This window comes from Salmo salar, chromosome ssa04 (genome assembly GCF_905237065.1).
Source record: "Salmo salar chromosome ssa04, Ssal_v3.1, whole genome shotgun sequence".
In the NCBI taxonomy this organism is placed as follows: domain Eukaryota; kingdom Metazoa; phylum Chordata; class Actinopteri; order Salmoniformes; family Salmonidae; genus Salmo; species Salmo salar.
The window spans coordinates 64,527,506-64,547,522 of record NC_059445.1 but is presented as its reverse complement, the minus strand read 5'-3'; the positions used below and the strand labels follow the sequence as shown (position 1 = coordinate 64,547,522).

General features: G+C 44.5%; 1 protein-coding gene across 1 annotated transcript; it reads right to left on the bottom strand.

The window, feature by feature from the left end:
• Window positions 1-9,752: 9,752 nt before the first annotated feature.
• On the bottom strand, window positions 9,753-16,189 carry LOC106603650 (atlastin-3-like). Its single transcript, XM_045716260.1, has 2 exons — window positions 16,117-16,189; window positions 9,753-11,814 (listed from the first exon to the last, which is right to left on the bottom strand). The coding sequence occupies exons 1-2, from the start codon at window positions 16,187-16,189 to the stop codon at window positions 11,054-11,056; spliced, it is 834 nt and encodes a 277-aa protein (XP_045572216.1). The 3' UTR covers window positions 9,753-11,053.
• Window positions 16,190-20,017: the final 3,828 nt, after the last annotated feature.

Here is a 20,017-nt window from a genome sequence, read left to right as displayed (position 1 = left end):
TGTCAACTAATGTAAATTCAACATGAAAACATTGGATTTAGGTTCAAAGTTCAGTAAAAATTGACAAAAATTCCCTAACTTCATTTTTAATTTTTATTACATGGAAACGACGTTGATTAAACCAGTTTGTTTCCAGTCGGTATCTCTCTTTCTCCGTCACACCCATCTATCCCTCAATCATCCCATCCTATCTCACAAAGTTCTTCACAATGACACCACCCTGTCAGAAGCACTAATTCTCTCATGCCGAACACATTTCAATTATAGAAATGAAATAAAAAAGAGAATCATCGAGAAGTGGAATGAATGGCTTCCAATTTGTGCCAAAAACGTCAAAGTATGTCAGTGTCCATCAAATCAATTGTATTTGTCACATACATGTGTTTAGCAGATGTTATTGCAGGTGAGCGAAATTATTGTGTTTCTAGCTCCGACAGTGCAGTAACACCTAACAAGTAATATCTAACAATTTCACAACAATACACACAAATCTAAAATAAAGGAATGGAATAAAGAAAATATAAATATTTGGGCGAGCAACGGCAGAGCGCCATAGACTAAGATACAGTAGAATAGGATAGAATACAGTATATACACATGAGATAAGTAATGCAAAATATGCAAACATTATTAAAGTGGCCAGTGATTTCAAGTCTATGTATATAGGGCAGCAGCCTCTAATGGCTATTTAACAGTCTGATGGCCTTGAGATAGAAGCTCTTTTTCAGTCTATCGGTCCCAGCTTTGATGCACCTGTACTGACCTCGCCTTCTGGATGATAGCGGGGTGAACAGGCAGTGACTCGGGTGGTTGTTGTCCTTGATGATCTTTTTGGCCATCCTGTGACATCGGGTGCTGTGAGTGTCCTGGTGGGCAGGTAGTTTGCCCGCGGTGACACGTTGGGCAGACCGCACCACCCTCTGGAGAGCCCTGCAGTTGCGGGCGGTGCATGAGAGTGGTGGTGACAGAAGAGTGAGCTAATTTCCATTAGATGCCCCCGCTACCAAAGTCAAACTGCCTGGTGGCACAGAAAGGTGGCACGTTGCCTTAAACTGAGGGCACGGTTGAGGATTTTCCTTTAGTCTACTGTGGCATGTCATATTCATTGTAGTCAGAGGTACTGTGAACATTCTGAAATGACAGAGGTATAATGAGTCAAGTCAAGGCCATTCACCACACACAATGACTTAATCAGGCATATGTATGCATGATCTATATCTCCCTTCTGCCTTTAAATGAACAGTTCTTTAAAGAAATTAAGTTATGGCTTTGTCAGTCTGCCTCCTGCCTTTACAATGTGTGGGAGTGCAGCGTGAAACATTTCACTCACCTGCTGCTGAGGACAACTGCAACATATTAGGTCAAAACATTCTCTTCCCTATATATTTTCGTCACTTGTTGACGTCCATTTGTTGGGAGTGTGGCGCGTGCAAAATCACCACAGGCATTTCAGGAATGATGGAGAAAATCATCTTGAGTGTCATGCTAATGCGGAGTATCTAAACTCAGCAAAAAATGAAACGTCCCTTTTTCAGGACCCTGTCTTTCAAAGATAATTCGTAAAAATCCAAATAACTTCACAGATCTTCATTGTAAAGGGTTTAAACACTGTTTCCCATGCTTGTTCAATGAACCATAAACAATTTATGAACATGCACCTGTGGAACGGTCGTTAAGACACTAACAGCTTACAGACGGTAGGCAATTAAGGTCACGGTTATGAAAACTTAGGACACTAAAGAGGCCTTTCTACTGACTCTGAACAACACCAAAATAAAGATGCCAGGGTCCCTGCTCATCTGCATGAACGTGCCTTAGGCAAGCTGCAAGAAGGCATGAGGACTGCAGATGTGGCCAGGGTAATAAATTGCAATGTCCGTACTGTGAGACGCCTAAGACAGCGCTACAGGGAGACAGGATGGACAGCTGATCGTCCTCACAGTGGCAGACCACATGTAACAACACCTGCACAGGATTGGTACATCCGAACATTACACCTGCGGGACAGGTACAGGATGGCAACAACAACTACCCGAGTTACACCAGGAACACACAATCCCTCAATCAGTGCTCAGACTGTCCGCAATAGGCTGAGAGAGTCTGGATTGAGGGCTTGTAGGCCTGTTGTAAGGCAGGTCCTCACCAGACATCACCGGCAACAATGTCGCCTATGGGCACAAACCCACTGTCGCTGGACCAGACAGGACTGGCAAAAAGTGCTCTTCACTGACGAGTCGCGGTTTTGTCTCACCAGGGGTGATGGTCGGATTCGTATTTATCGTTGAAGGAATGAGCGTTACACCGAGGCCTGTACTCTGGAGCGGGATCGATTTGGAGGTGGAGGGTCTGTCATGGTCTGGGGCGGTGTGTCACAGCATCATCGGATTGGGCTTGTTGTCATTGCAGGCAATCTCAACGCTGTGGGTTACAGGGAAGACATCCTCCTCCCTCATGTGGTACCCTTCCTGCAGGCTCATCCTGACATTACCCTCCAGCATGACAATGCCACTAGCCATACTGCTCATTCTGTGCCTGATTTCCTGCAAGTCAGGAATGTCAGTGTTCTGCCATGGCCAGCGAAGAGCCCAGATCTCAATCCCATTGAGCACATCTGGGACCTGTTGGATCGGAAGCTGAGGGCTAGGCCCATCCTCCCCAGAAATGTCTGAGAACTTGCAGGTGCCTTGTGGAAGAGTGGGGTAACATCTCACAGCAAGAACCGGCAAATCTGGTGCAGTCCATGAGGAGGAGATGCACTGCAGTACTTAATGCAGCTGGTGGCCACACCAGATACTGACTTACTTTTGATTTTGACCCCTCCTTTGTTCAGGGACACATTATTTAATTTATGTTAGTCACATGTCTGTGGAACTTGTTCAGTTTATGTCTCATTTGTTGAATCTTGTTATGTTCATACAAATATTTACACATGTTAAGTTTGTTGAAAATAAACGCAGTTGACAGTGAGAGGACATTTCTTTTTTTGCTGAGTTTATTTTATAAACATCATTGCCCCCTGGTGCGGATGGGAAAATACTAATGTCATCACCATCCACAACATCACATAACTATTCCTCAAAGATATGCCACACACGTGCGATAGATTTTTCTATGAGCGATTCCCATGCAATTTCAAATACTATCCGAGCTTTTATGTATCCGTATTGTTTTGATGTTACTTGTCATACTCATAATAAGGTTTAATTCTAAAGTACTTCCTCTAAAGTACTTCCTCTATTTTTTCCTCTCTTGGGTGGTCCATCTAATTTCTCCTATCCAATCAAGGCACCAACACCAAAGCAATGCCTCCCTCCTTTCCCTTAGAGACCCACCCAACATTTTCTCTGGGCTAAATGCTTTAATGACAGCCTGGCCCAGGGAACTCTTAGTTTAGTTGCCCTGTCAGGTCACCCTGTACAGCTCACGGTGTACCTGTTAGTGCAAAACACCTGCCCACAGTCACTTAAAGTCAGTCCTCTGTGAAACAGGCAAAGAACCCACTAAATTGGCATGACAGCAGAAGAATCATAGAGCAAAACGCCAGGCTGCAGTTTGCTGGCAGGCAAGTTTTTTAGACATAGTAATAGCCCCTAGATATATTGAGCTGCCTGTCTGCACTCTCTTCTTTCTTCTTTGTCTTTGCTCTTTAGTGTTTCACTTCAAAGCTCTACTGCATTAAGTGGAGCCTATGTTGTCTATTTGAAGCCTTTCTCCACTTCTCTTCCTGAGACAAATCAAATCAAATTTATTTATATAGCCCTTCTTACATCAGCTGATATCACAAAGTGCTGTACAGAAACCCAGCCTAAAACCCCAAACAGCAAGCAATGCAGGTGTAGAAGCACGGTGGCTAGGAAAAACTCCCTAGAAAGGCCAAAACCTAGGAAGAAACCTAGAGAGGAACAAGGCTATGAGGGGTGGACAGTCCTCTTCTGGCTGTGCCGGGTGGAGATTATAACAGCACATGGGCTAGATGTTCAAATGTTCATAAATGACCAGCATTGTCAAATAATAATAATCATAGTAGTTGTCGAGGGTGCAACAAGTCAGTAACACAAGAGTAAGTGTCAGTTGGCTTTTTCATAGCCGATCTTTGAGAGTATCTCTACCGCTCCTGCTGTCTCTAGAGAGTTGAAAACAGCAGGTCTGGGACAGGTAGCACGTCCGGTGAATAGGTCAGGGTTCCAGCAGGTCTGGGACAACAGGTCTGCGACAGGTAGCACGTCCGGTGAACAGGTCAGGGTTCCATAGCTGCAGGCAGAACAGTTGGAACTGGGGACAGCAAGGAGTCATCAAGCCAGGTAGTCCTGAGGCATGGTCCTAGGGCTCAGGTCCTCCGAGAGAGAGAAAGAAAGAAAGAAAAAGAGAGAATTAGAGAGAGCATATTTAAATTCACACAGGACACCGGAAAAGACAAGAGAAATACTCCAGATGTGACAGACTGACCCTAGCCCCCCGACACATAAACTACTGCAGCATAAATACTGGGGCTGAGACAGGAGGGGTCAGGAGACACTGTGGCCCCATCCGATGAAACCTGTTTGGCCCGGACAGGGCCAAACAGGTAGGATATAACCCCACCCACTTTGCCAAAGCACAGCCTCCACACCACAGGAGGGATATCTCCAACCACCAACATACCATCCCGGGACAAGGCCGAGTATAGCCCACAAAGATCTCCGCCACGGCACAGCCCAAGGTGGGGCGCCAACCCAGACAGGAAGACCACGTCAGTGACTCAACTCACTCAAGTGACGCACCCCTCCCAGGGACGGCATGGAAGAACACCAGTAAGCCAGTGACTCAGCCCCCGTAATAGGGGTAGAGGCAGAGAATCCCAGTGGAAAGAGGGGAAACCGGCCAGGCAGAGACAGCAAGGGCGGTTCGTTGCTCCAGCCTTTCCGTTCACCTTCACACCCCTGGGCCAGACTACACTTAATCATAGGACCTACTGAAGAGATATGTCTTCAGTAAAGACTTAAAGGTTGAGACTGAGTCTGCATCTCTCACATGGGTAGGCAGACTATTCCATAAAAATGGAGCTCTATAGGAGAAAGCCCTGCCTCCAGCTGTTTGCTTAGAAATTCTAGGAACAATTAGGAGGCCCGCGTCTTGTGACCGTAGCTTACGTGTAGGTATGTACGGCAGGACCAAATCGGAAAGATAGGTAGGAGCAAGCCCATGTAATGCTTTGTAGGTTAGCAGTAAAACCTTGAAATCAGCCCTTGCCTTAACAGGAAGCCAGTGTAGGGAGGCTAGCACTGGAGTAATATGATCAAATTTTTTGGTTCTAGTCAGGATTCTAGCAGCCGTATTTAGCACTAACTGAAGTTTATTTAGTGCTTTATCCGGGTAGCCGGAAAGTAGAGCATTGCAGTAGTCCAACCTAGAAGTAACAAAGGCATGGATTAATTTTTCTGCGTCATTTTTGGACAGAACGTTTCTGATTTTTGCAATGTAACGTAGATGGAAAAAAGTTGTCCTTGAAACAGTCTTGATATGTTCTTCAAAAGAGAGATCAGGGTCCAGAGTAACGCCTAGGTCCTTCACAGTTTTATTTGAGACGACTGTACAACCATACAGATTAATTGTCAGATTCAACAGAAGATCTCTTTGTTTCTTGGGACCTAGAACAAGCATCTCTGTTTTGTCCGAGTTTAAAAGTAGAAAGTTTGCAGCCATCCACTTCTTTATGTCTGAAACACAGGCTTCTAGCGAGGGCAATTTTGGGGCTTCACCATGTTTCATTGAAATGTACAGCTGTGTGTCGTCCGCATAGCAGTGAAATTTAACATTATGTTTTCGAATGACATCCCCAAGAGGTAAAATATATAGTGAAAACAATAGTGGTCCTAAAACGGAACCTTGAGGAACACCGAAATTTACAGTTGATTTGTCAAAGGACAAACCATTCAGAGAGACAAACTGATATCTTTCCGACAGATAAGACCTAAACCAGGCCAGAACTTGTCCATGTAGACCAATTTGGGTTTCCAATCTCTCCAAAAGAATGTGGTGATCGATGGTATCAAAAGCAGCACTAAGATCGAGGAGCACGAGGACAGACGCAGAACCTCGGTCTGACGTCATTAAAAGGTAATTTACCACCTTCACAAGTGCAGTCTCAGTGCTATGATGGGGTCTAAAACCAGACAGAAGCGTTTCGTGTACATTGTTTGTCTTCAGGAAGGCAGTGAGTTGCTGCGCAACAGCTTTTTCTAAAATTTTTGAGAGGAATGGAAGATTCGATATAGCCCGATAGTTTTTTATAATTTCTGGGTCAAGATTTGGCTTTTTCAAGAGAGATTTGGCTTTTTCATCCGGTGGATAGAGAGCCGTTTATTATGTTCAACATAGGAGGGCCAAGCACAGAAAACAGCTCTTTCAGTAGTTTAGTTGGAATAGGGTCCAGTATGCAGCTTGAAGGTTTAGAGGCCATGATTATTTTCATCATTGTGTCAAGAGATATAGTACTAAAACACTTTAGTGTCTCCCTTGATCCTTGGTCCTGGTAGGGTTGTGCAGACTCAGGACAACGGAGCTTTGGAGGAATTTGCAGATTTAAAGAGGAGTCCGTAATTTGCTTTCTAATGATGATGATCTTTTCCTCAAAGAAGTTCATGAATTCATCACTGCTGAAGTGAAAGCCATCCTCCATTTGCGAAGGCTGCTTTTTAGTTAACTTTGCGACAGTATCAAAAAGAAATTTCGGATTGTTCTTATTTTCCTCAATTAAGTTGGAAAAATAGGATGATCGAGCAGCAGTGAGGGCTCTTCGATACTGCACGGTACTGTCTTTCCAAGCTAGTCGGAGGACTTCCAGTTTGGTGTGGCGCCATTTCCGTTCCAATTTTCTGGAAGCTTGCTTCAGAGCTCGTGTATTTTCTGTATACCAGGGAGCTAGTTTCTTATGACAAATGTTTTTAGGGGTGCAACTGCATCTAGGGTATTGCGCAAGGTTAAATTGAGTTCCTCGGTTAGGTGGTTAACTGATTTTTGTCCTCTGACGTCCTTGGGTAGGCAGAGGGAGTCTGGAAGGGCATCAAGGAATCTTTGGGTGGTCTGAGAATTTATAGCACGACTTTTAATGCTTCTTGGTTGGGGTCTGAGCAGATTATTTGTTGCGATTGCGAACGTAATAAAATGGTGGTCCGATAGTCCAGGATTATGAGGAAAAACATTAAGATCCACAACATTTATTCCATGGGACAAAACTAGGTCCAGAGTATGACTGTGGCAGTGAGTAGGTCCAGAGACATGTTGGACAAAACCCACTGAGTCGATGATGGCTCCGAAAGCCTTTTGGAGTGGGTCTGTGGACTTTTCCATGTGAATATTAAAGTCACCAAAAATGTGAATATTATCTGCGATGACTACAAGGTCCGATAGGAATTCAGGGAACTCAGTGAGGAACGCTGCATATGGCCCAGGAGGCCTGTAAACAGTAGCTATAAAAAGTGATTGAGTAGGCTGCATAGATTTCATGACTAGAAGCTCAAAAGACGAAAACGTCGTTGTTTTTTGGGGGGTAAATTTAAATTTGCTATCATAAATGTTAGCAACAATATGATCACTAGTGTAACCAGGGGGTGAGGCCTCATTTAACACAGTAAATTCATCAGGCTTAAGCCATGTTTCAGTCAGGCCAATCACATCAAGATTATGATCAGTGATTAGTTCATTGACTATAACTGCCTTTGAAGTGAGGGATCTAACATTAAGTAGTCCTATTTTGAGATGTGAGGTATCACGATCTCTTTCAATAATGGCAGGAATGGAGGAGGTCTTTATTCTAGTGAGATTGCTAAAGCGAACACCGCCATGTTTAGTTTTGCCCAACCTAGATCGAGGCACAGACACGGTCTCAATGGGGATAGCTGAGCTGACTACACTGACTGTGTTAGTGGCAGACTCCACTAAGCTGGCAGGCTGGCTAACAGCCTGCTGCCTGGCCTGCACCCTATTTCATTGTGGAGCTAGAGCCCTGTCTATGTTCGTAGATAAGATGAGAGCACCCCTCCAGCTAGGATGGAGTCCGTCACTCCTCAACAGGCCAGGCTTGGTCCTGTTTGTGGGTGAGTCCCAGAAAGAGGGACAATTATCTACAAATTCTATCTTTTGGGAGGGGCAGAAAACAGTTTTCAACCAGCGATTGAGTTGTGAGACTCTGCTGTAGAGCTCATCACTCCCCCTAACTGGGAGGAGGCCAGAGACAATTAATCGATGCCGACACATCTTTCTAGCTGATTTACACGCTGAAGCTATGTTGCGCTTGGTGACCTCTGACTGTTTCAGCCTAACATCGTTGGTGCCGACGTGGATAACAATATCTCTATACACTCGCCAGTTTTAGCTTTAGCCAGCACCGTCTTTAGATTAGCCTTAACGTCGGTAGCCCTGCCCCCTGGTAAACAGTGTATGATCGCTGGATGATTCGTTTTAAGTCTAATACTGCGGGTAATGGAGTCGCCAATGACTAGGGTTTTCAATTTGTCAGAGCTAATGGTGAGAGGCTTCGGCGTCTCAGACCCCACAACGGGAGGAGCAGAGACCAGAGAAGTTTCGGCCTCCGACTCCGACTCGCTTAATGGGGAGAACCGGTTGAAAGTTTCTGTCGACTGAATAAGCGACACCGGTTGAGCATTCCTACAGCGTTTCCCTCCAGAAGCCATGAGAAAGTTGTCAGGCTGCGGGGTTTATACTAACGTTACTATCTGTACTTACTGGTGGCACAGACGCTGTTTCATCTTTTCCTACACTAAAATTACCCTTGCCTAACGATTGCGTCTGAAGCTGGGCTTGCAGCACAGCTATCCTTGCCGTAAGGCGATCGTTCTCCTGTATATTATGAGTACAGCGACTGCAATTAGAAGGCATCATGTTAATGTTACTTAGCTTCGGCTGTTTGAAGTCCTGACGAACCATGTCCAGATAAAACCTCCGGGGTGAAAAAGTTGAGTGAGGGAAAAACTAAAAATATACGGTAATGAAAAATTAAAAACCGTGAAGTAGTCAGGTAGCAAAGTAAGATAGGCAACAAAACGTAAACAAGTCTGCAAGTTGTGACCGGACACACTTCGGTATTGGGATGTAATGTATAGGTGGAGTAGCATAGTATTGGCGCGTCTTTTCTTGTATGCCTTTTATTCAGTGGCTCAACTTGTTTACCATTGGCTTAGAGCCTGTGGGGCATCATATTCACATTTAAAAACAGTATGTCTTCATCAATCAAAACAGAAACATGATGTTTGGCCCAGTTGTAAACGGACCGAACATTTTCCTCACCTGGCCAATCCAGATGGAAGATGGGCTACCCCTCTAGAGTCTGGTTCCTCTCAAGTTTACTTCCCATCTAGGGTGTGTTTCCTTGCCAGTGTGTCTCTGTTTTTATTTTGTTGATTTCAGGCAGCATTACAGTTTTGCACTTGTATGTCCTTGCTGATTGTTGTCCTTTTTGTAGTGAAATGCTGCCCTCTTGAGGCTAGACTGTAACCATCATCCTTGTTGTAGATCAGGACTGTTCAATTACACTCCTGGAGTAACAAAACATTTCTGGTTTCTTCTCTTTCTGCTGATCAGGTACTGATTCAGACATGGGAGTAGGGTAGAGTTGGGTAAGTTGATACATATTTTCATTCAGCATCACTCTGTCAAGGGAAATATAGTAGAGCCGTGAGAGAGAGCAAGTTAAGCCGCTACCTTTTTAAAACCATGTATATTTTACATTTACATTTAAGTCATTTAGCAGACGCTCTTATCCAGAGCGACTTACAAATTGGTGCATTCACCTTATAATATCCAGTGGAACAACCACTTTACAATAGTGCATCTAAATCTTTTAAGGGGGTTTAGAAGGATTACTTTATCCTATCCCAGGTACAATGGAACTTCTAGAACTATGTTGATTTATCTGGATTCTGAGGAAGAGGTATCTTGCCTTTTATTGTACCTCTATGCTTATAAGTAGTTTTTTGGCTGACAGGTCACTGAAGCGCCTCACAATACCCATCACCTGCTTACACACAAAACAGTTAAGAAAACGGTTCCCATAAAATCAAAATGATCACAAGTTCCTCTGAAAAATCTTACATATAACATCTTTGGAGCATTTATTTCTCAAGTGCAACTAACATCTCTTAACCAACCTTCCAAGTTCAGAAGTAATGTACCATATGACATTTTGGTCAAGTTACAAGCAGTGAAGCAGTTTAAAAATTAAAGGATAACAGTGGAATGCATTAGCACTTGCACAGCCAAGTGGGCTTGTGTTTTAAAGTGGGCTTGTGTTTTAGAATCACCAATCGTGGTATCAAGAAAGAAGAGAAAGCAGTACAAGGAATACCTGACATGGATAAGGGGAAGCAAATAAGGTGCATAATGCAAAACTGGGAATGGGAAGGAATGTGCACAAGGCCACAGAGCAGTATAAAGAGACCAGCATTAAGTAAAAAAGATCTGGCTACATGTATAACTGGTATACCCCATTACAGCACAGCATAGGTAAATTGCATCAGGAGGATACACTGCTTAAGTCTAACATGACTTAAAAGCGCCCTGGCCAGCCTCCTAGTACTAAGCATTGGTCACAAAGGATACATAGATTATGATGCATTCAAATCCATGGCATGTCCAATAATACAATACTTGGGTCTAGTGTTTCTACGTAAACATCACTGGGTTGTCTTTATAAATGAGGGGAAGTGTGTGAGAATGGCAGTGTCAGTCAATTTTAAAAACAGGTCCAGGGGAATAAACAACCCCATGGGTCTGAGAATGCACCTTGCCCCAGATACTCTGTAAGACTACGGTCTCATCTTTATGTAGATAGACGCTGATATAACCTTTGTATGCAGTGTAAAATTGTGCGATTGAAAAGATGCTGGTGAATGTGCATCATGTTGACCTCCCACTGCCATTATAATCATCTGTTGGTGTTGTAACAGCACCTTGTATGTTGGTTCCATTGGGTAGCATGGTAAGGCTTTAGTGCTGGGATGTGTGCTTGTGTTGTGCGCATGTTGTATTGCATTAAGATTAATAGGGTCAAGGCCATCTAGCTGGATTTCCTCATCTCAGCCACAGCTGGCCTCGACTTGTTCAATACCACAGTGGCCTGCTGCAGTATGATGCCTGCTGTCTGGTCGATGACTCCACCCAGCCCCCGGTATTTTCCCGAAAAGCGTATGAAGCTCCAGGTGAGCATGGCGACCATGGCCAGGCCCAAGACACAGTCACATATCAAAGCAATTGTAGCCAGGCCGATGAAGAGCAACAGCCCTGACAGCACGTACAGGAAGCACACAAGGACAAAAAGCACTGCGGGCGTCCGGAATGCACTGAAGACATTCTTTGACTCATTGTGCTTACTGAAAGACTGCCACAGTTCTACCAGCTCGGCCTCAAGCTGGTCTCGGTAGCGGTCGCAGAACTCCTGCCCTCCCATCTTCTTGGTGGAGGAGAAGACATGGAGGGACTCCTGGAGGAAGAAGTGGTGCTTCTCCTCCAGAGAGGCAGGAGCCACATAGGGAACGTCTCCCCCACAGACCTTCTCCATGTTCTTGTAATACTGGTCTTTGGCCGCTGCCACGGCTGCCAAGTTGTTGGCCTCTGCTGTGGCCTGCAGCATAGACTTCGGGTGTGGCAAGTCTTCACCCTGGTAGATCTTGATGTATGCCTTGAAGAACTCCAGCAGTCCCCTGCAGGTGACTTTGTTGCCGTTGATCTCTTTCTCAGCCAGGCTGTTAGGGTGCAGCAGTGTTGCGATGAGGTTGCGTAGCTCCTTTTTAAACTTGGGAGCCACATCACTAAGCTGGCCTTATATATCTTATATATATATATCTTTATATCACAAACACAATCAAAACCCTTTTTTAGTTAAAACATTTTAAGGATCTGTTTACAGAGGCTTAACACCTAACAAACACTTTGTACTTTAAAAAAAACTTTTAACATAGGCCTGGCCCTCACATCCCAGCGATAATTCCTTGCTTTACACCTTGGAAGAAAACACTTAAATTTGCTCAAGTTACCCCAAAGCAAACTTTTCACTATATTAGCCCACACAGTTACAAGGATGCACTTTCATGCTAGATTTAGGACCTCATAATGACGCTTATAGAGACCCCAACTGGTGAATATAACAAATCTTAAAATGATCTATACTGAACAAAAATATAAACGCAACATGTAAAGTGTAGTTCCCATGTTTCATGAGCTAAAATAAAAAAATCCCAGATATGTTCCATACACACAAAACGCTTATTTCTCTCAAATGTTGTGCACAAATTTCTTTACATCCCTATTAGTGAGAATTTCTCCTTTGCCAATATAATCCATCCACCTGACAGTTGTGGCATATCAAGAAGTTCATTAAAAAGCATGATCATTAAATCAAATCTTATTTGTCACATGCGCGCGAATACAACAGGTGTAGAAGTTACTGAAATGCTTACTTACAAGCCCTTAACCAACCATGCAGTAAAGAAAAATAAGTGTGAAGTAAAAAGTAGATAAGTAAAACATTAAAATAACAAATAATTAAAGAGCATCAGTAAAATAACATTAGCGAGGCTATATACAGGGGGTACCGGTACAGAGTCAATGTGCGTGTGCACAGGTTAGTCGGGGTAGTTGAGGTAATATGTACATGTAGGTAGAGTTAAAGTGACACAGGTGTACCTTGAGCTGGGGACACTCGTTCAAACAGGCGTCTCTCTCACACACACACACACACACACACACACACACACACACACACACACACACGGCATCCCCAAAGCAATACCATTCTAACGGCCATGGTGCGTTGTCAGACTGCGAAGAGACATGGAGTTGCATGCATCAGTCCCTGTCATGGTGCCCTTCGAATTTGCTACAATATTATCCTCAATACCCTGCGTATGCCAACACCGTGGATAGTATATTTTCGAGAGTAACAGCTAGGCAGGCCATCAGCCTATATGTCGAAACAAAAGGTTAACTTACACATTTGTGAGTAATAGCATGGTGTTTTATATAGGCTACACATCCAATGAAGTAGTCTCCTAGGCCTATGTTTTTTATTTTTAATAATTATTTATTACAAAAAACACAAGGAAGGGGTAACATTAAAGTATTAAAACATGAAGGACAAACAATACAGCATCAAGACACTATCAAACATGTATCAGTCTTTCCGCAACAGAGACATCCTTATGTGTGAGGGTGCGTGTGCATGATAGTGATATAAAATATATGTCATAGTTTCCTTTTTCATGATCACAATCTTGTGAAACCCGAACCCTCCAAGATCCCCCCACAGATCCCCAATAGCTGTCCCTCAACCATTCGAGACCCCTCCCACAGCCCCCCCCCCACCAGAATATTTAAAATACAAATACAAGTAATTCCATTCCCCACCCCCAAGAACCCCCCAATGCACCAACAACCAAGATAATGAACTAAAGAGAAAAAAGGAAAAGACAGAAGAAAACAGCAAACAACAATATAAAAAAAAATATAAGAAATAAATACATTTAAAACAAAGGACATCAAGGACAACTGAAATCATAACAGCAATGCCTACTTTATATGTTTGTGTGCACGTTTGGCACTATTACATGTATGTGTGTGTTCTTGTATGTGTTTATTTGAATGAGAGTGTGTGTACATGCATGTGTACAAACACCTGCCCGGCATCAGCCTCAGGCAAACCGGCATTAGTTGTAAAAACACTGCCACTTAGTGTCATTCAAATGTACTTTTATTATGTTTTATCTAGACTTTTTTTCCCCCTTTATCTTTTGACCGTCATTCTCTCTCACACAGCAACTCCACTCCCACTTGTCTCCAATTCCACATACCAACCCTCAGCTTCCCTCAGCCCATCCCATCTATCTCTGCTGGCCACACACTTCGTGTTTCTACGCAACACATATCTTTCAACTATGCTATGATGTTTAACGACAATTTCAATCTATCTAATCGAATAGAATCTACAGATTGTGTGTTGAAGATAAATACTTTTACTAAGAGTATTAGTATTTTAGTAACTGACAGACCAGATCTCCTGACAGTACTATTTCTAGGGTCAATTTTAGATCAATGCTATGCATTTCTTGCCATTCCTGAACCTGAGACCTGAAACAGGCTACCTGAGGGCAATACCAAAATAAATGGTCTATTGATTCTGTATCCTCACAACAAAATCTGCAGTGCTTTGATGATTTTATGCCCCAAATATTCAACATTTTGTTGGTAGCAAGAATTCTATATGATCATTTTAGCTGAAAAGCACAAAGTCTTGAATCTTGCGTTGTTTTATATATAATCAACTCATACACCCTGTACCATGGAATCGGTACATCAAAAATCTCTTCCCAACTATTTTGCAATCTGTATGGCACAGTTGTCAACATCCTGGTCCTTAAATGAAACTGGCATACTTTCCTATTTATGCTATTTTTATTCCTCTGCCAGTTTTGATCCTTTATATTGGGCAGACAGACCAGTCCCTTACCTCCTCCCGCTGCCACCCACCTCCTCCATTTTTGGGGCCATACTGTAATCAATTGGTTGTACTCTTGGATTGAGCAGACCTTCCCGTACAATTCTGATAACTCCATGAAGGACATAACTCTACCATTACAATTTACAATATAATTTAAGAACAAAATACCCTTTTCAAACATCTTTCCCATAAATACAGGTATTTTATCAACCAGCACATTTGAGTTCAGCCATAATATTCATTCTATCTTTTCAGGGGGGTGAAATTTAAATTGTAGCCAGATCTGCAATGCTTGTTTGAAAAAGACAGATACTCTGAAAAAAGTATCATTTTCAATTAATCGAAAATGAGACATGGCAATCTGCACAATGGCAAAAAGGCAATTTTTCAAGAATGGATGAGCTTTTGTTATTAATCTACTTGAGAACCATTTAGGGTTCAAGTAAAACTTCTGAATGAGTGAAGCTTTTAGAGAGAGAAAACGAGAAAGTGCTTTTATATTTAATAATCTCAACCCACCCAATTCATATTCATTATATAGATAGGCTCGTTTTATTTTGTCTGGTTTAGCGTCCCAGATAAAGCGAAATATGTTTTGCTCATATGATTTGAAAAACGAATCATCAGGAGTAGGCAGCGCCATAAGTAAGTGAGTAAACTGAGAAATGACTAAGGAGTTAATCAGGGCAATTTTTCCATAAATAGACAGGTATTTACCTCTCCATGGTTGCAGGATCTTGTCTATTTTTACACGTTTTCTATTGAAATTCATTGTGGAGAGCTTATTTATATCTTTTGTTATATGAATACCAAGTATGTCTACTTCATCATCAGCCCATTTTATAGGTAAGCTGCAAAGTAATGTAAAAGTTGTATTTAAGGATCCAATACGTAATATTGTACACTTATCATCATTCGGTTTTAGTCCAGAGAGTACAGAAAAGTTATCTAGATCTTCAATGAGACATTGCAGGGATCTAGCTTGCAGACTTAATATAAAACTTGAGTCATCGGCATACATGGACACCTTTGTTTTTAAGCCTTGGATTTCTAATCCTCTAATGTTGTTATTGGATCTGATTTTAAAAGCTAGCATTTCGATGGCCATAACAAATAGATATGGTGACAGCGGACACCCTTGTTTAACTCCTCTTGACAATTCAAAACTCTGAGAAGTAGCTGTTATTTACTATTTTACACCTGGGGTTGCTATACATTATTTTTACCCATTTTATAAGAGAATTACCGAAATTGAAAAAATCCAGGCATTTATAAATAAAATCCAGTCTTACTTTATCAAATGCCTTTCCAAAATCCACTATAAATACCATTCCTGGCTTCTTATGTGTTTCATGATGTTCTATTATTTCTAATAGTTGTCGTATATTATCTCCAATGTATCATCCATGTAAAAAACCTGTCTGATCAGGATGAACAATACCTGGTAAAACCCTTTTAATTCTGAGTGCTATGCATTTTGCTAGTATTTTTGCATCACAACATTGAAGTGTAAGGGGCCTCCAGTTTTTTAGATAGACCGGGTCTTTATATTTGCTATCTCCTAGGCCTATGTTTATTATCTTGTGAATGTAGGTCACGGAGAAGGATTGCGCGGGCTTCCCCCGAACCCCTGTCCTGGACCTTGCATAGCCACAGAGCAGGGGCACAGGGTTTGGGTAAAGCCTCGTCTGTGACAGTCATTTTAAGTCCCATTATTATTATTTAAAAAAAAGTTTTAACCTTTAATTAACTAGACAAGTCAGTTAAGAACAAATTCTTATTTTCAATGACGGCCTAGGAACAGTGGGTTAACTGCCTTGATCAGGGGCAGACCGACAGATTTTTATCTTCTCAGCTTGGGGATTCGATCTTGCAACCTTTCTGTTACTAGTCCAACGCTCTAACCACTAGGCTACCTGCCACCCCATTATTAAAACCTAACAGCCAACAGGTCTAGCCACTAGCATCTATGTGGTTAACAAGTGGTAGCCAAAATGAGCGGTATAACAAATAGTCTAACAGAGACAATGTCCTTGTTTTGGCATAACCTATACATCCTTCATTCCTCCCTCCTTGAAAACCAATAGATAGATAGTGAAAGGAGATGTTATGCTAGGCTACCAACAAAGTAATGTCAGATCAATGATTATTTCAAGAAAGGGAGAATCCGTCAATGAAGATATTCAAACAGCACTGCAGATTAGCTGGTTTGCGCATGCTGGAGTGGCACTTGAAGTTTCCTCTCCTCCCACGGTCACTTACCACTGGTAAAACCACTGCTTCATTGTTCATTCTTCCCGCAGCCATTGGATATGCCTATAATTTACTTTCACTTGCCCACTGTAATGTATTATTATCCTACAGGTCAGGGTATTCAATCTAGTGGGCCACTATATGTTTATAATGGGCTGTAGAATAGTGGTTTTGCAGCGAATTTGGAGAGCAGCTTGACGTGGGACTCCAGGATCCCAAGATAATTCATTATTTTTGTGTGCTCACCTAGGCTGCATTCCAAACACTTAACAGACACACCCTCTCCCCTCATCCCTCAAATGAAGTGGACACTTATGACGTCTGACGAATTTACACTTGCAGGGTAAGCAGCAAGAGAGGAAGGAATGAATTTTAAATGGACCACCCTTCCCGGAAATTCGTTACTCCTTAGTCCCGCGACGATTGTGTTTTCAGCCACCGGTAGCTTGTGGGTGCTTTATCACCGGATACAATTGCAATCAGTCAATATGAATTGACAACTATCATCAGAAATCAAGCGATATGAATCAGACAGTGGGGCGCCACCTGACCCACTAGTCGGTCAGAAGGTTCAAATCAATGTTTCATGTCGTGGTGTAGATGTACTGTAGATTGAATTGCACTCAAGAATTGTTCTTCCCTACTATGGGTCATATTAGCGGGCTATCTCGGGGTTAACAACACTTTTAAAAATCCATTATGTACCTTTGACGAAGGGAAAGGTGTCACGATTCCCACCGACGGTGGCGCCCCCTCCTGCTCGGGTGGCGCTCGGCGGTCGTCGTCACCGGCCTATTAGCTACCACTGATTCCCTTTTTGGTTTTCCCTTCTTTTAGGTTTTGTGCACCTGTGTTTAGTTTGGTTAATTAGCGGGGCTATTTATGTTAGCTGGTCCGCTTCCGTGTTGTGCGGGATTATTTCTATTGTGACGGCTCATGTTCGTGTCGGCGCTATTTTACGCCGTGTGTATTTTCTCCCCTGTGTTTGGGAGTATTTTGTTTGATGAGTGAGTGTACATTAAATACGCCACTACCCTGTGCTCGCTGCTTCCTGTGACTCATTCCTTCACCACGACTGCCAATCCGTTACAGAATCCCGCACCACGAAAAGGCATGGAATCAGCAGGAGCAGTGGCCACCCCTGTCCCCTCGATGGAGGAACGCGTCCTCCACCACACTACGGTCCTCCACCGCATAGGATCCGCGATGGACCAGATGATGGAGAGGATGGACCGATGGGAGAGAAGTGGTCTCCTCTCTCCACCTCCGGCTCCTCCGATGCAGCCACCTCATCCCCCCACTACGTCTGGCTCAGGCGCGCTTCGTTTGGCGCTCCCGAGGGAGTATGATGGGGCGGCGGCTGGGTGCCAGGGATTTCTGCTCCAGCTCGAGCTGTACCTGGCCACCATCAGACCTGCTCCCTCAGGAGAGGAGAGCGTGAGTGCCCTCGTTTCCTGCCTGACGGGCCGAGCTCTGGAGTGGGCTAATGCGGTCTGGAATGGCCCAGACTCGGTGAGGGACCATTATCCAGAGTTCACCCGCCGCTTTCGGGCCGTGTTCGACCACCCTCCGGAAGGAAGAGCGGCGGGTGAACGGCTGTTCCACCTCAGGCAGGAGACGAGGAGCGCTCAGGACTTCGCGTTGGAGTTCAGGACCTTGGCTGCTGGGGCGGGGTGGAACGACAGGGCCCTCATAGACCACTATAGATGCAGTCTCCGGGCGGACGTCCGCAGGGAGCTGGCCTGTCGAGATGCCGCTCTATCCCTGGACGAGCTCATCGACATGTCCATTCGTTTGGACAATCTGCTGGCTGCCCGCGGGCGTTCGGAGAGGGTCCTGCCCGTTCCACCTCCGTGCACCCCCGCCCCTACCCCTATGGAGGTAGGGGGGGCCGTGCCAAGGGGCACCGGAGGAGCTGGCTCCTCCTGCACCAGCTGTGGTCGGAGAGGACACACGGCCGACCGGTGCTGGAGGAGCCAGTCTGGGAGTCGAGAGGGCAGGCAGAACACTTCTCGGTCACCCCAGGTGAGTCAGCACCAGATTCACCCAGAACCCCCTGTTGGTCACGTGTTCTTACATCTGTTTTGTTCCCCCTGAGTACGCCGATTTGGCGATCGCCTTCTGTAAAAAGAGGGCGACTAAATTACCACCCCATCGACAGGGGGATTGTGCGATAGACCTCCAGGTTAACGCTGCGCTTCCCAAGAGTCACATGTACCCCTTGTCACAGGAGGAGACAGCGGCTATGGAGACATATGTCACTGAATCCCTGGGACAGGGGTACATTCGGCCCTCCATCTCACCCGCCTCCTCGAGTTTCTTTTTTGTGAAGAAAAAGGAGGGAGGTCTGCGTCCGTGCATTGATTACAGAGGTCTAAACGCTATCACGGTGGGGTTTAGTTACCCACTACCTCTCATCGCTACGGCGGTGGAATCATTTCACGGAGCAAAGTTCTTCACGAAACTGGATCTCAGGAGCGCGTATAACCTGGTGCGTATCAAGAAGGGAGACGAGTGGAAAACCACCTTTAGTACCACATCGGGCCATTATGACTACCTCGTCATGCCGTATGGGTTGAAAAATGCTCCAGCCATCTTTCAATCCTTTGTTGACGAGATTCTCAGGGACCTGCACAGGCAGGGCGTGATTGTCTATATCGATGACATTCTGATATATTCCGCCACCCGCTCCGCGCATGTGTCCCTGGTGCGCAAGGTGCTTGGTAGACTGCTGGAGCATGACCTATACGTTAAGGCTGAGAAATGTGTGTTTTCCAAACGAACCGTTTCCTTTCTGGGTTATCGCATTTCCACCACGGTGGTGGTGATGGAGTGTGACCGCGTTAAGGCCGTGCGTAATTGGCCGACTCCAACCACGGTGAAGGAAGTGCAGCGGTTCTTAGGCTTTGCCAATTACTACCGGAGGTTTATCCGGGGTTTTGGCCAGGTAGCGGCTCCCATTACCTCACTGCTGAAGGGGGGGCCGGTGCGTTTGCGATGGTCGACGGAGGCGGACGGAGCCTTCAAGAAGTTGAAGACCCTGTTCACCGACGCACCCGTGTTGGCGCACCCGGACCCGTCTCTAGCATTCATAGTGGAGGTGGACGCATCCGAGGCTGGGGTGGGTGCCGTGCTATCACAGTGCTCGGGTACGCCATCGAAACTCCGCCCCTGCGCTTTCTTTTCGAAGAAGCTCAGTTCGGCGGAGCGTAACTATGATGTGGGGGACAGGGAGTTGCTAGCGGTGGTAAAAGCTTTGAGGGTGTGGCGGCACTG